This window comes from Monopterus albus, unplaced genomic scaffold (genome assembly GCF_001952655.1).
Source record: "Monopterus albus unplaced genomic scaffold, M_albus_1.0 scaffold67.1, whole genome shotgun sequence".
NCBI classification, from domain to species: Eukaryota; Metazoa; Chordata; class Actinopteri; order Synbranchiformes; family Synbranchidae; genus Monopterus; species Monopterus albus.
In genome coordinates, this window is record NW_018127947.1 from 1,151,999 (window position 1) to 1,165,883 (window position 13,885).

A 13,885-nucleotide genomic window follows, 5' to 3' on the forward strand; every position below is an offset into this window, starting at 1 on the left:
TATATATATTACTTGTTTCTCCTCATTGTTTCATTTGTCTCCTCACATGAATCTCGGGCCTTTTTCTTCACGTGCACTCAGCCTCATGACCCCAACGTGAGTGATGTGTAGAAAACAGTCAAACGTTTGGCTTCAGACTGATTTTCGCTTTCCAGATGTTTATTTCGGCCTCACAGGAGACAGTTGTGTGCACCAAAGTGTCCAGAAAGCCCGATCCTGCAGAGCACTGTAATAAAATCTAATAAGTCTGAGAGGACATTTTTATGATGTCTGAAATTAGATTTTTCAATTTGCAGAACTTGAAAATGCTTTTGAAAATTCTCTGTGGCAAAATCAAACCAAATGAGTTCAGATAGATGGTTTTCATATTCAGCAATATCTAAATGTCAACATTACATTTCACATTAGGTATTAATTTGCTCGGTTAACATCTTATTACTAGGGCTTTTGTTTTTACTAGTGTGAATAAGCAATGTTTTCAGCCATGCATCTGCTTCTGATGAGCTGTACATGTTCCTTATATGAAAGTGGTGGGAGAAATTTTTCCTTACACGACATTTAACTTCTCTGTCTTTTTTTCCCACAAAATGTTCCCAGATGTATTTTATTCTTTAGTCCATGTTGCCATGTTTGTGGCCTCTGTTGCCCAACACTCGGGCTTTTCTGGGATATCAGATGAGAACATTTGCGAAACGAAGCAATAACAATTATTTGTTATCTGTCCAAGGAGGGAGTCGGCTCCTGTGGATTCAGAGTTTCTTCCTGATTGCTGAGGGACATCACCAGCTGTAATCTATTCTGATATGTTCCATTCTATTCTCATTTTTGTGTTTTACTGGTTGTTTTATTGTACTTTGGTCAACATGCCGCTATTTTAAAGTGCTTTTTTAAATAAACCTTGATTTGATGTTCCAAGCAGAGGCTGGCTGATTTCCAAAAGCCCATTTTCTTTATGAAGCCATTCAAAAGGCATTGAAAAGGTAAGAATTCTAAAGAACAAGTCTTTACCCCAAGGGACTGATGGGTAATGAACAGCTGCGGCTGATCCCACTTTGATCTGATGTTCAGGAAACAGACTTTAGTTTCAGACTTGATTAGATTGCTCAGTTTTTTATTGACCAGAAAATGTTGTGTTTCTAATCAAGTCTGTGCCGACGACGTGAGGAAATCCCGCCTTTGGTCACCTTGTTTCTTCCTACACACCAACTCGTCTGCTGCGTAGCTGCTAACGCGTTGGTCCATTTAGAAATCATTAAAAGGTTCATGTGTTTGTTTTGGTTCCACTAAACCCCAGAGACCCTTCAGACATCTCATTCTGCTTCTCCATGTTGTAGTTTTACCTGTGTTTTAGTTGTTTCCATATACAAGGGATCCTCCACTGCTGCTCTTTCTTTTCTCCCTGTTACAAGGTTTGTTTGGTGTCTTATATTTTGAACCGATGCCCTCTGAGGCAAATTACCGATTTGGGGTTGTATGAATAAAAATAACTTGATTTGATATGAGAATGACTTATAAATATGATTTTAAACTGATAAGCTGTTTCAGCTCAGAAAAAGATTCATATCTTTTGTTTGAGGTCTCAGAGACCCCGGCTGGTAAAACCTGGTTACATAAAGTGGAGTTTCGTGTTCTCTACTCCTGTGTATCAGAAATCGGTGTCGGCGGTACTGTGTGCACAGCATTACTGCTCCCAAGAGAACAAACTGGCCCATTTGGATTTCACTTGATGGAGTCATAACAGGAAGTTTGACCTCTCTGGGGTCTAATTCACCCCTATCTGAAATATCATCACTATGCAGGACTGTGTACACTATGTTTCTTTATCTGTAAGTAACCTTTTGGCAAATAATGAAATAACATGGAGCAAATTAACATATAAAGTATGAAATCTGACCTTGTTTGATGTAATAATGGGGGAAGGAGCCAGAACAATGGTAAAGTCAAAGCCAATGTCACCAAACAACAAGAGTTAAGATAATGTTTAGGTTTGAAGGCTTAGACACAGAAAATGGCCACAAATGAAATGCTCTGATTCAACAGGTCTGAAACCTCAGTGTTATTTTAGGCTCATCTGGGGTTTGTCACCAAATCTGCCTTTTATCATCTTAAAAATACAGCAAGTGTGCGGCCACGTTTCCCTCGGAGTGGCACAGAGAGGTTAAGAAGCAGACTGGACCAGTGTAACATTCTCCTCTGTGGTCAACCTCTGCTGCCTGAGAGCTGACCAGGACCAGAAGGAGAGAGCACATCACAGGGCTTACTGGTCAGTTTCCCTATGGTCTTGCACCAGCGGTAGGTATCCAATATGATCCCAGTGCATAAACCAGGATGGCCTCTCATGCACTCTGGCACAAGTCTTGTAGTTGGTCCAACGTGCAACGAGCCAAGCCTTCAGAGGGGCAGCTTTTAATTTTTATGTCTGAAGAGGATCTGAGAGCAGCTGCAGACTCTGGTTCAGCTTCTGACTAAAACTGTTTACTGTCATTATTTGACCTGCTTGTCTATTTATTTATCCATTCATGTTTATTTATTAAATTCCATTTTATTGATTGATTTCATCATTTTTACCTATAGTATTCATTGCTTAGCTTATTGCTGCTTTCTACCTTATAGTGCTCTATCTGTAAAGCACTTTATAGGACACTGGTTTGATTGATTGACTGACTGATACTCTCTTAATGTGGCTTTAAAGAAAGACTATGACTACTGAGCCATTTTGCTAATTGATGCCTTTTCTCTACTGTTACACTATGTCCTAGCATTTACCATTATCTGATGAGCTGCAGTGGCTTAATCTGCTTAAAACTACACTGTGTTTGTACCCAGCTCAGTGCTGAACAGGAGGATATAAATAGTACCAGATTATATTTGTTGTTTACCATCACATTCCAGTTTCTTGTGTGTTTTCACTTTTATTTTTGAGTCAGGCAACTAAAAACTAAACTCTTAGTAGATTCAGTCTGAGAAGCTATTACAGCCTCACAGGTAGCAGATTGGATTTCTGTAATGGAAATACCAGCGGGTTAAGTCTAACTTTAAAAAAAAAAACTATAAATCTAGAAACACCATTCTGCAAGGGAATAAATCCATATTCAATGTGGGTTTTTAATGAAATAATAAAAATGATAAATATGCCTTCCAGCTGCTGGTGTGGAGCCATGACAGCAGGCAGAGAAGAACTTGGATCGATGGGCTGATCGGTCCAGATTCCAGTATCTGTTTATGTCTGAGCTCTGATGTGAGAAACAGGTCACAGTGTCTGAGATGCAGCAAACTTGAACCGAGTAGCTTCACTTCCATCAGCTTCCAAATCCAAACTGGAAAAGCCGTTTCCTGCCTAGAAAAACAAACAAATAAGACATATGTTGGATTTATTTATATTTTGATTAGAGCCTGTGTTCACCAGAAGGAGCATCAATGACCAGAAATCATCTGGCTGACAAACAGAGGATGTCCACCGCTGATCTCTTTTAGCCTTTTGTAAACTGGACCTTCTCTACATTTCGACATGGGACATTGTTGTCTTCAGTCAGTAGAAACTATTCATACAGACTAATGCCCAAAGTGCGTTGCAGATGACTGACTGTAACTCTGTTTATGTAACGGCACTGATGAATTCTGGCAGCGTGCACAGCAGGACTCTTCTCAAGCCCCCAGTCCACACCAGAAACACCGTGGAGTCGCTGTTCCAATTGAGATCAGCAGAGGGAAACGTAGCGCACCCTTCTCTCCACCTCAGACAATAAAAACAAGGCGAAGCCCACACACACAGCAGCATCTCAGCCCTAGTCGAAGCCTTGGCATCCGAGCGATGTCTGAGCAGTGAACGCTCACACATCGGCTGGAGGAATATGGATACATGGCAGCCGAGCTGGGACTAGAGATGTAGTTGCAAGGATGCCAGACTACACCTCTCGGTTGCTCCTCTTCGTGTGGATCTGCGCGGTTTGGGAGGCGCTGGCCAAATCTCTTCCAGATCAGGGAGCATTCGGTAAGCTCGCCATACGGGGGATGCAGCACAATGACGAGAAGGGAGTGGTTGCATTTTATGGCTTTTGTCGACAACGCGTCGATCCTGGCAGGCTGCGCTCAGCTGTCATGTTAGTTTAAAGGAGAGAGATGTTAGGGACAGTTATATTAGTGGCATCCGCTGGATAACGTTATTTTTCGTGGTATAGATTGATTAATATCCACGAGGTGCCATCACGCCGAGGCCGCGCTGCTGTCTCAGGGCTGCTCTGCACAGTCTGGCTGCAGCTTGTTCTAGGTCTTCAACAGTCGGGCCTAAGCAGCTGTGCCGCAGGCCTTCTTGTCGTTTTTGCTTTGCACTGTCAGGACAGTGGGAGGTCTGAGGTCCTGCAAATCTGTCGCTCACTTTTGTGCACTCAAGGCCCACACTCATTTGTAAGAAGTAAAAGCTCTGCTGAGTGTGGATGGGGCGTAGGCCTTAGAATGACCTGTGTTTATATTGTGGTGTGTATTTAGAAGGACATTATGTGATTACTTTGCATTATGCATGTCTGCAGCTATTTTGAGATGCATGGTTGGTTACAGACAGGAAGCCATGTACATTTACTCAAGTGCAGTTATTTATAGTTGCAGAGCTGCTCAGCATTTCAGCATTTTACAGACGAAACATATAAAAATAAAATATAATTCATTATAGACTGGCCTGTTAATCTCTATACAAAGTAGATCAAATTTGCTGCATAGTAGTGATAATAAATATTACAGTATTCATGATATAAGAGACTGAAAGGAGCCATTCTGCATCACCAGTGTTGTGTTGCCTACTTTCACTTCAGTTTTGGTTGCAAGATTTTTACTTAATTTATTTTTTTTAAGAATATACATTGACACCAGCTATAATTACTTTATAAATTAAAAATTGTCAAGAAAAAAACATGTATAATGATGTGTAACAGATTAAACTACAGTGTAAAAGGTTTCTTAAAATTAGCTGCGTCTGGAGTAGCTACAACACTAATGTGCTTCTTAATGTGTCAGGTTTAACTATTTTATAATATAATATAACACAAGGAGGACATGTGCTTTAAGTACATTTTACTGGTGGCATTTCTACGTTTACTTGAGTCCATGATCTGTATACTTCTTCAGCCACTTATTTAGAGCAATTTTTGGTCCTCCTAACTCTGATTTGTCTCTTTTTAGAACTTAATTTCATTTAAATGTTTATAGATTTGGCTCCTTAGCTGCTCCACAGATTAAATGGTCAATGAATCGATACCTCAGATGTGTTTTGGTACGGCTCAGCACTTCTCCTGTCCTGAAGATGTCGTGAAGCAATTTCCGTCTAAAGAAATTTGCTAATTTTGCAGAGCAGCAGGATGCTGTGATTTCAAGATGAAACAGTTCGTCAATTGATCAATTCGGTGCTTCATTAGTCAATTGACAGAGAATAAATCAAAATAAAATCAATCTGCACTTGACTGCTTAATCATTTGTCATTTTTTTTACATTTACTATTTCCAGTCAAGGTGAATAATTGATTGTTTTTGGAGTCTTCCCTGAAAGCAAGACATCTGGGAAAATCCCAGTTAGTTCTGGGAAAGGTTTCACTCTTCTCTGATATTTTTTAGACTGAAGGATTTCTCTATAATGAAAGACATCATTAGTGGAATACCATTAATTATGTGTAGCAGGAAAATATGTTGGTTATCCTTAAAGAAAAGGTTCAAACATAACAGCTAAATGATGACATTCTCATAAAAGATTAGTTTCCTTCCTTTGACTTTGACAACCACAGCATGAACATAAGGCATAAGGATTTATCTCGGCCCAGGAAGACGTCGTATATGCCCTTAAATCTTTGCTGGAGGGAGTTTGAGCGAGTGTCAGTTTCCCAGACTCTTGATGTGACACTGTGACTCAGTGTTTCTGTCAGTGGAGCAGATTCAAGTCACACTGTTTTCAAGTGCAGAGCCCAGATTGAGACAATCCTTTTCACACACACACACACACAAGGGAGCCTTTATTGACCCCCCACACACACACAAGGGAGCCTTTATTGAGCCAATTATGGTAATAGATGACTACATTTACACAGGCACAATGGACATAGACACGCAAGAACATACACACACATACACACTGCTTGTGATGTGAATGCAGCTCCTGGAAAAGTTGTGCATAGAGGGGATTGTCGCTGGAGGGTTTAGAGGACGACAGCTCGTAGTGAGGAGGTGTCTGAAGAGTCGGTGTGAACCTGTGGAACCATCCCCAGTGTGACTCAGCATAGATGTGGGTCACGCTGGAACAACCATAAAATGTTCTGGGGCTGAAAATGTGAAAGGATGAAGGCAGAAATAGACAAGCAAGGGATTTATGATGAATGTGTGTGTGTGTGTGTGTGATGACTACAAACATCATCATCACAATGGTTCATCTTTACTGGAAACAACTGCACCAGAGATGGACCGGTGGAAACACACATCCCAGGGCTATCATTATCACTGATGTCCGTCATGAATAAACATCCATTAATAGAAAAAAGACACGTCTTATAACAGAACTTGCCTGAGAATTGTCAGGTTTTTAAGTTTTCTTCAGTATCAGAGTAATACAGTGACAGTTGTCCATCCATGGGCACATTACAAACAGGAACTGCTATTAGCTGTATTACTTGCTCTCTCTTTATGTTCTTACAGAGGTGCAAATAAAAGTCCAGGTGTTCGACAACAGTGACCTGTCACCTTTGGCCAATGCTCAGGTCGAAGTCCACGGCAATCAGACCATCTTGGCATCCGACAGGGCCAGCACTGATGGCACTTTGAGAGTCAGCTTCCTGTACCGGGCAGGAACATGGGTCATCATTACAGCCTCGAAACAGGACTATGTCACCAACTCTGTGCCCTGGCACTCCAACCGCATCCCCTGTAAGTCACTGAGGAGGAAAATGCAGTTTATTACACATGAAGAGCACTGTCCTGTGTTTTCTTTCTGACAACTCCATCACTCTGTAAAATTTGTTTCTATCATCTAATTATTTGGCTCTGCAGGATTTACCTGATTTAATTAATAATATCATTTGGAATCATTCGGCACTCTGCACTACAAAGGCAGGGTGCAGGAACTACCAAGGTTTTCAAAGCTGTGAAACAGATAGAAAGATTGTAAGGCTTCATTTTATGTGTTGCTATGAGTCAATGTTGATGTCTCTCTCTTTTCAGTGTATGCATCTGTCAGCCTGTACCTCCTTGTGCAAAGGCCAGGAACTCTTATACTGTACGATGACGTTCTGCAGGTGCTGTCTGGGTCACCAGGTAATGAAAACATGGTTGCTTCTACTTCCTACATGATGCACACTGATTTATCATTTCTATTTTATGAAGGACTACCATTTTAGTCCAAGGAGCCGAGTTTATTGATCAGATTTTAAAAAGTATGAATCACAAGAGACCATTTTACAAAATTTTCATCTAATGTTAGTGTGATTTTGGTCACTTGGGACATTCAGTTTGACCTTTGAGCAGTTATTTTATTGTCACATCTTACATTAGATGGTCTCCAACAGAAAGTGAAGACAGATTCACACCCCTCTCCTCTTCCCTGTGCCTCATCAGCCCCTCATAGCTTTCACTGCCTACCATGTAGATGACCCTGTGTTGTTTGCTGCTGTCACTGCAGCTGCAGCAGAGTAGCTTTGTTAGTTTTTACAAATGTGTCTCAGCCACACCCACCTCCTCATATCTAAAACACATAAAATGGCTGCAGGATTTACAGAAGGGGGTGTGGTTGTGTCTGTTTCAGGAGCTCGCAACCAGCCGCTGGTGCAGCTCCAGAGGACGTCCCTCCAGCTGCCACCCAGCTACAACTACACGGCGCTGTCTGCTGCACTGACCACAGCCAGGAGTCACTATGAGATCGGTGGCTTCCCGTTCCTCCTGGGCCAAGAGACCAACAGCTCAGGTGGGAAACATACATGACATACTGTGTTTTTATGTACTAAGCAATAAGCAAATATTTTAGACAACAGTGAACTTGCATTTTTGTGGCACCAGTTTGGGAAAGTTCCTTTACTCTTTCCACATGCATAAAGAAAATGTTTTCCCAGTCAGAAATCTCCTGGGAGCGTTTATTGTGTTTCAGCCTCAATAAGGAATGAAACTCATATTACAGCTGGGTTATTTCACAAGATCATGTAATAAGAAATGAAAGTAAATGTTGATGTTGAAGTGCTGCTGATGTCGGTGGTGTTTCCATTCAGGAGCAGAGACAGGCTGGACAGACCTGACGGCTCTGGCAGTGGTCAGCATTCAGCTCTTTGACAAAGATGGCAGCACAATCCAGGTTTCAGATCCGATCCACATCTCTGTGCCCCTGCCGTCCGACACCCGCAACAGGATGGCCACCAGTGTCCCTGCTTGGCTGTATCAGCCTAAGACTGGTAAGGAAAACATAAATCATAGTTGGGAAATGATGGTGAGGTTCCTGGAATAATCTGTATATTTATTTACTTATTGCTTTAATTTTGGTTTGATATTTAGCTTTTATTGTGTCCCACAGTGGTGGGTGAGATATTCAGATCCTTTACTTAAGTAAAAATACATACCGCTCAGTAAAACTGCTTCTCTACAAGTCAAGTACCGCATTGAAAATATTACTTAAATAAAAGTTTTAAAAATAATCAGGAAAATGTACTTAAAGTATTACAAGTACTCAAGGCAGAAAAATGGCCCCTGTGTTACACTTTTATATCATCAGATTAATTTCACCTCTGCAGCAACATGTCAGTAGCACTTTACTGTTGTAGCTGGTTGAGGTAGAGGTTATTTTAACATTTCTTATATAAGGATGCAATTACGTTCATTAGGGATCAATGTCCCAATCACTTTCTCAGGTAATTGATTGATTGTTTGGATTGAGAAAAAGCCAAAGGTGACATCTTCACAACCAATAGTCCAAACTTCACAATCATTTAAAATATATCTCAAAAATACAAATATTACAATGCCTTCAAGGAGAAAGCAGCAAATCCTCACGCTTGAAAAGTTGACACTGTGATATTTCTGCATGGAAAAGGACACTTGGCGAAATAGTTAATAATTAATGTTCAGTAAGTAGTTTATAAACCCAGAGCATCATATTTTATGTGTTAAAATCTTAACATGTAAAGTAACTAGTAACTAATGCTATCAAATAAATGCAGTAGCATAAAAAGTACAGTGACGACCATTTACGTCTCTACAGGATTATGGGTTCGGAACGGGACAGGCTACATCAAAAAAGACGGTAACCAGTTTGTCTGGAACATCGTGGTTCCTCAGATGGGATACTGGTTGGCTGCCTTCCCTTCGTCTTCAGGTACTGTAGCTCAGCCTCTTAGGCTCCTTTCTCCTGTTTTTGATCTTCAGTGTTGCTGCGGTGCCAGCAGATGTTCCGGTTTGTCTCCTGGGAGAAGAAGAGGAAACACAGACTGTAATGTTTTCTTGGTCGTGAAGCCCAGGATTTATTGATGTTTGTGGAGAATGATTTACATCCTGTTTTTCCCAAGATGAAGTTAAAACAGAAACAAAAGTCAAGTACAGCTGAGGCTAATGGAAACATCATAGGTTTATTTGTTAATTTATTTTGTTTTGTTTAAAAAAAAAAAGTTCACCTTGAGGGGGACTTAAATGTCTGTACTAAAACAAAAATGTCAGTGTCATGGAGGAAAAACCGACAGGAATCAATAGAAATCATCCTCTGGAGGCCATGAATATTTGTTTGTGCCAGTCTGTCTTGTAGATTACTGGAAAAATGAAATTCTCAGGATCACTATAATCCATAGGATGTATTCTCTGGTGACCACAAATGTCTACACAAAATTTCATGACAATCCATCTTAACCTCGTTGACATATTTGAGCCTGGACCAAAATAGTGGACCAACCAAACAGCACAGGTGTTCCTGGGGCGCTAATAAAAACATTCATATGCTGCAAGTGAATTTGCTTGTTGCTTGGTACTGCAGTGCATTAGTTATGCTCGTATGATACTGGGATGTCAGTGTGATCCAGTATTGGATGTTTCATGCTCAACTAGCCTTCACAGATCTGATAGGGCAGATTAGGCTAAAGCTAAATGATTTATTCTCACAACATCAGTGGCTTTGCCCATATACAGTAGCTGTATCAGTCGGCATGGTAAGAATGTAAAATGGTAGAATTCGTAAAGGTCTTTCCTCTTTGAATTGTCTTGCAGGATTTGGTCTGACTCACCCAGGCCTGAGGGACATCACGACATACCACACCCTGTTCCTGCTCTCTATTCTGGGCTCACTGGCCCTGCTGGTGCTCATCCTGCTCTGTGTGCTGCTCTACTACTGCAGGTGTGGGCAGCGTAGGCGCAGGTCTCTGGGTCTAGGTTTCTATAAATAGCAAGAATTACTGAATTGCAACAGTTATTTTGGTATGAATGAGGGTTTAATTTTAGGTTTACATTAGACAAGACTCTTCACATTATCTCCAGGAAGATAAAAGGTGTTTCTTTTATTTCTGACCTTCAGTGTCTCTTTACCTTTTAGGCGGAAGTGTTTGAAACCTCGTCGACAGCAAGGTAAACCCCACACTTCCAATCTAAATGGAGCAAAGAGAGACCAGGGTACATCCACTTCACGCCTAAATCTGATCTGTGGAGGCCATGTTGAGTCTGGTCCTTCTAATGACAAATCTGACTTGTCCCCATCTCGAGACTACCAGAGTTCAAGAGAGGACTTAACCAAACATGTTCCAGCTCACATGCTGCGACATGCAAAGGGAAAAAATACTTCAGGTTCTCAACGGGGTGAAAGCTTCCCCATGAAGGTTACACGTGCCACAGAGACCAACAACCTGGATAACCCTTTGTTGCATGAAGACTACAATCGGAGCTACAGCTCCATGGAAGGCAAGGAGTCTGAATATGACCGACACCACAGTGCCAATGACAATCGAGGCTACTCCTCCGATCCCCCATCCCCACCTCGTTTCCAAGGGTATGTGCCAAGCCAGTGTGACAAACCTCCAGAATATTCAGCAGCAGCTGCTGACAGCCTTGCCAGACCCACCTCCCTCAACACCCAGCCAGGTCAGATCATCTTCTGCAGCTCCATTGACCAGATGAAGGAGAACATGTACCGGAGTATGGTGCCGACCCTGGTCATTCCAGCCCACTACATGCGCCTGCCTTCTGAGTTTTCTGGCAAAGATGGCAAGGACCAGAAGGAACAAGACAAAGATGGTGCACAGATGGGAGGCCAGCAGCATCATCACCACCACTCCCAGAAACAAGGCCAACACCAGCAACAGCAGCAGCAGCAAGGTGGGTCCCAAGGAGACGACTCTGAAGAGCCCAGCTGGGCATCTGACTCCTCTGGTGGACCAGTTACCATCCCTGTGCTCTTCAACGACTCCACCATGGCCCAGATGAACGGGGAACTACAAGTTCTGACCGAGAAGAAGCTACTGGAGCTGGGTGTTAAACAGCACCCACGGGCCTGGTTCATCTCCCTGGACGGACGTGCCAACGCTCATGTGCGCCACTCCTACATAGATGTTGGTAATGATCTCAGTGGCGGTGGTGGTTTTGGAGGTGGTTCTAGCAGTACTCCACGAGATGTCAACCTTGAACCACCTCTGGAGGCCCAGGAACGAAAATCAGCAGCAAACCGGAAGGGAAAAGATGAGCGCTGGGCGTCAGGAGGACGGAAGGCCCACGGTGTTAGCAGCAGTGGGGGGAAGAATTACTCCAAGCTGGCCTACCCTGACCACAGTGAGCCCAGCAGCAGTGAGGGACGCCCGGTCTCACCTGAGGAGAACTCCCTCACCCCTCTTCTGGATGAAGGTCCATCTTCACGAGGATCCACCATCCCCAGAAGAGGTCGCAGCCGTGTAAACAGCAGCCGCAGCAGCAACAGCGAGAACCGCCGTGATTCCATGACCAGTCCTGAGGATGATCCTGATGACAAAGATGAGAACAAGAAGAGCCCCTGGCAGAAGATTGAAGACAGGCCTCTCATGGTCTTCCACCCCAGGAAGTGAGCTGTTTGAACTAACTGAGCAGTGTACCTGAAAGAATCTTCTCACAGGGGAGTCTTTCCACATCAAGCATGGGAGAAGAGAGATCACAATAAGCACAACCATGCTTCACTGGTCCGTTTTCAGGTTGTTGTTTGACCTTTGTGTTTCTGCTGAGGTGCTTTTTGCACTTTCTGATGACTCGTAGTTTTGCTGTCAGGTAACCTTGTTGTTTTCCACTGCGATGATTTATCTTATACCAGTTTATTGTGAATGCTGTCACCTGATACACCACTGAAACATTGTCTGAGCCATCACATATACTGACCATGGAAATAGCCATTTTATAGAGCAAAATAAGAATAAAGCACTTACTAATAATTTATTAATTCATTGATAGTTACAAGTATTTGTAACATTTTTATGGGTTTGATTGGTGTTTAGGTGATTTAGTTTTCCTTACCTGGATATAATCTACACAAAGGCTCACATGGGCGGTACAAAATGTGCACCTGTGTTTACTTGACTACTACCCAGACCTACACTATAACTAGTTTTTTTTTAAAGGGAAACTGCTCCCCGAAGTTTGAGTCTGTAGGGAACTGATCAGTTCTACTGATTGGTTTCTTGAGCCCCTGTGAACAGATAATGCAATCAATCAAGTCCAATATGTGACTTGCATTTTGCTCCTTCAGGGATGTACTTGATTTCCTCTTCCTCCTGTACTTTGTTCATGTGTTGTAATTACTTATACAGATAGTAATGATTTGAAATGTTGAGCATCATCTTCATCCTTTCTGTCATTGATTTATCACAGTGATCTACTATACAAATCTGCCAAAAGTATGCATTTCTGCCATTCTCCTGTTGAGATTTTTCTGGACTTTGCATTCTCTGTTATGTATATAGATTTCCAAACATTTGAAAGACCCTTTGGTATAGAAAGGTTGCATGCATATGAATGTACGAAATAAATAGAAGGCACCAAAAGCCCCCACAGTTCTTCGGGCTCCTGAAGTAGACAACCCCCTAATTGCCAGGAAACCTGGGTTAAGTCGAAAACAGACACGGCTCAGCAAAAACATCACTTTACTTGAACACTTCCCTGTTTAACATTCTTCTGAGCTCTGTAGGGGTTGTTTGTAGACAGGGCCTGTACCACTCCTCTCCTGTAAGTGCCTTCTTTCACATAGGATCGAGTGATAGGCATGCAGGTCCCTTTTTCAAATGCAGTTTGTCTCCACCTAAACTTTCCTGTTGTCATCGGCAGGCACCAATAAGCACACTGCATTGTGGTAACAACAACACGTGTCACTCTGGGGAGCATGCCTGCCAAAACTGACGCCATTGGACATCTTAATTTCTTATATCTATTCTCTTTTTCACCAGACTTGTAAATGGTATGATGAACTATATGAGATTTCATGTGTATACAGTATGATGTGCATGTAACATGTAGAATAGGGTGTTTTTAATGAAACCTTTTTTCAAATGAGGATGTTTGGCACAAAATGTGATGCACTGACGCGTTGAATTGTTGCCAAATGGACTTGTTATATGAAGAAACACTGACTTTTCCCTTAATCCAGTTCTAACAGAATTCACTTCCGGTCGTAAATGTTTACAACAGTAACACACTGACCAACATGCGCCCGCTATTCCTAGCATCACCACTGCCTACAGTGCAGCAACAACTGTGAACTTCATTTAGCACATTTGTAAGAGCTCACAATTTTAGAAAACCTGAAGAGGTCTGTGTTTTGCTGAGGTCGATTATGAAGTGAAGGTTGTATAAAAGTCATGCTGACCTGTTGGTCGTTTTCACCATTTGCTTGCTGTTCATAAGCCTGTGTCAGTAGCCTACAGTACAAACTGAAAATGTGACGTAAC

At 42.1% G+C, this 13,885-nt stretch overlaps 1 protein-coding gene across 2 annotated transcripts; it reads left to right on the top strand.

Moving 5' to 3' along the window:
- The first annotated feature begins 3,103 nt into the window (after window positions 1-3,103).
- Window positions 3,104-13,879, top strand: fam171a2b (family with sequence similarity 171 member A2b). Of its 2 annotated transcripts, none has more exons than XM_020604749.1 (8): window positions 3,104-3,991; window positions 6,669-6,896; window positions 7,191-7,283; window positions 7,771-7,929; window positions 8,228-8,407; window positions 9,211-9,324; window positions 10,203-10,350; window positions 10,525-13,879. In XM_020604749.1, the coding sequence occupies exons 1-8, from the start codon at window positions 3,898-3,900 to the stop codon at window positions 12,017-12,019; spliced, it is 2,511 nt and encodes an 836-aa protein (XP_020460405.1). In that variant the 5' UTR covers window positions 3,104-3,897; the 3' UTR covers window positions 12,020-13,879. The 2 variants fall into 2 exon arrangements, with proteins under 2 accessions (XP_020460405.1, XP_020460406.1); XM_020604750.1 differs by having other exon boundaries at window positions 10,203-10,329.
- Window positions 13,880-13,885: the final 6 nt, after the last annotated feature.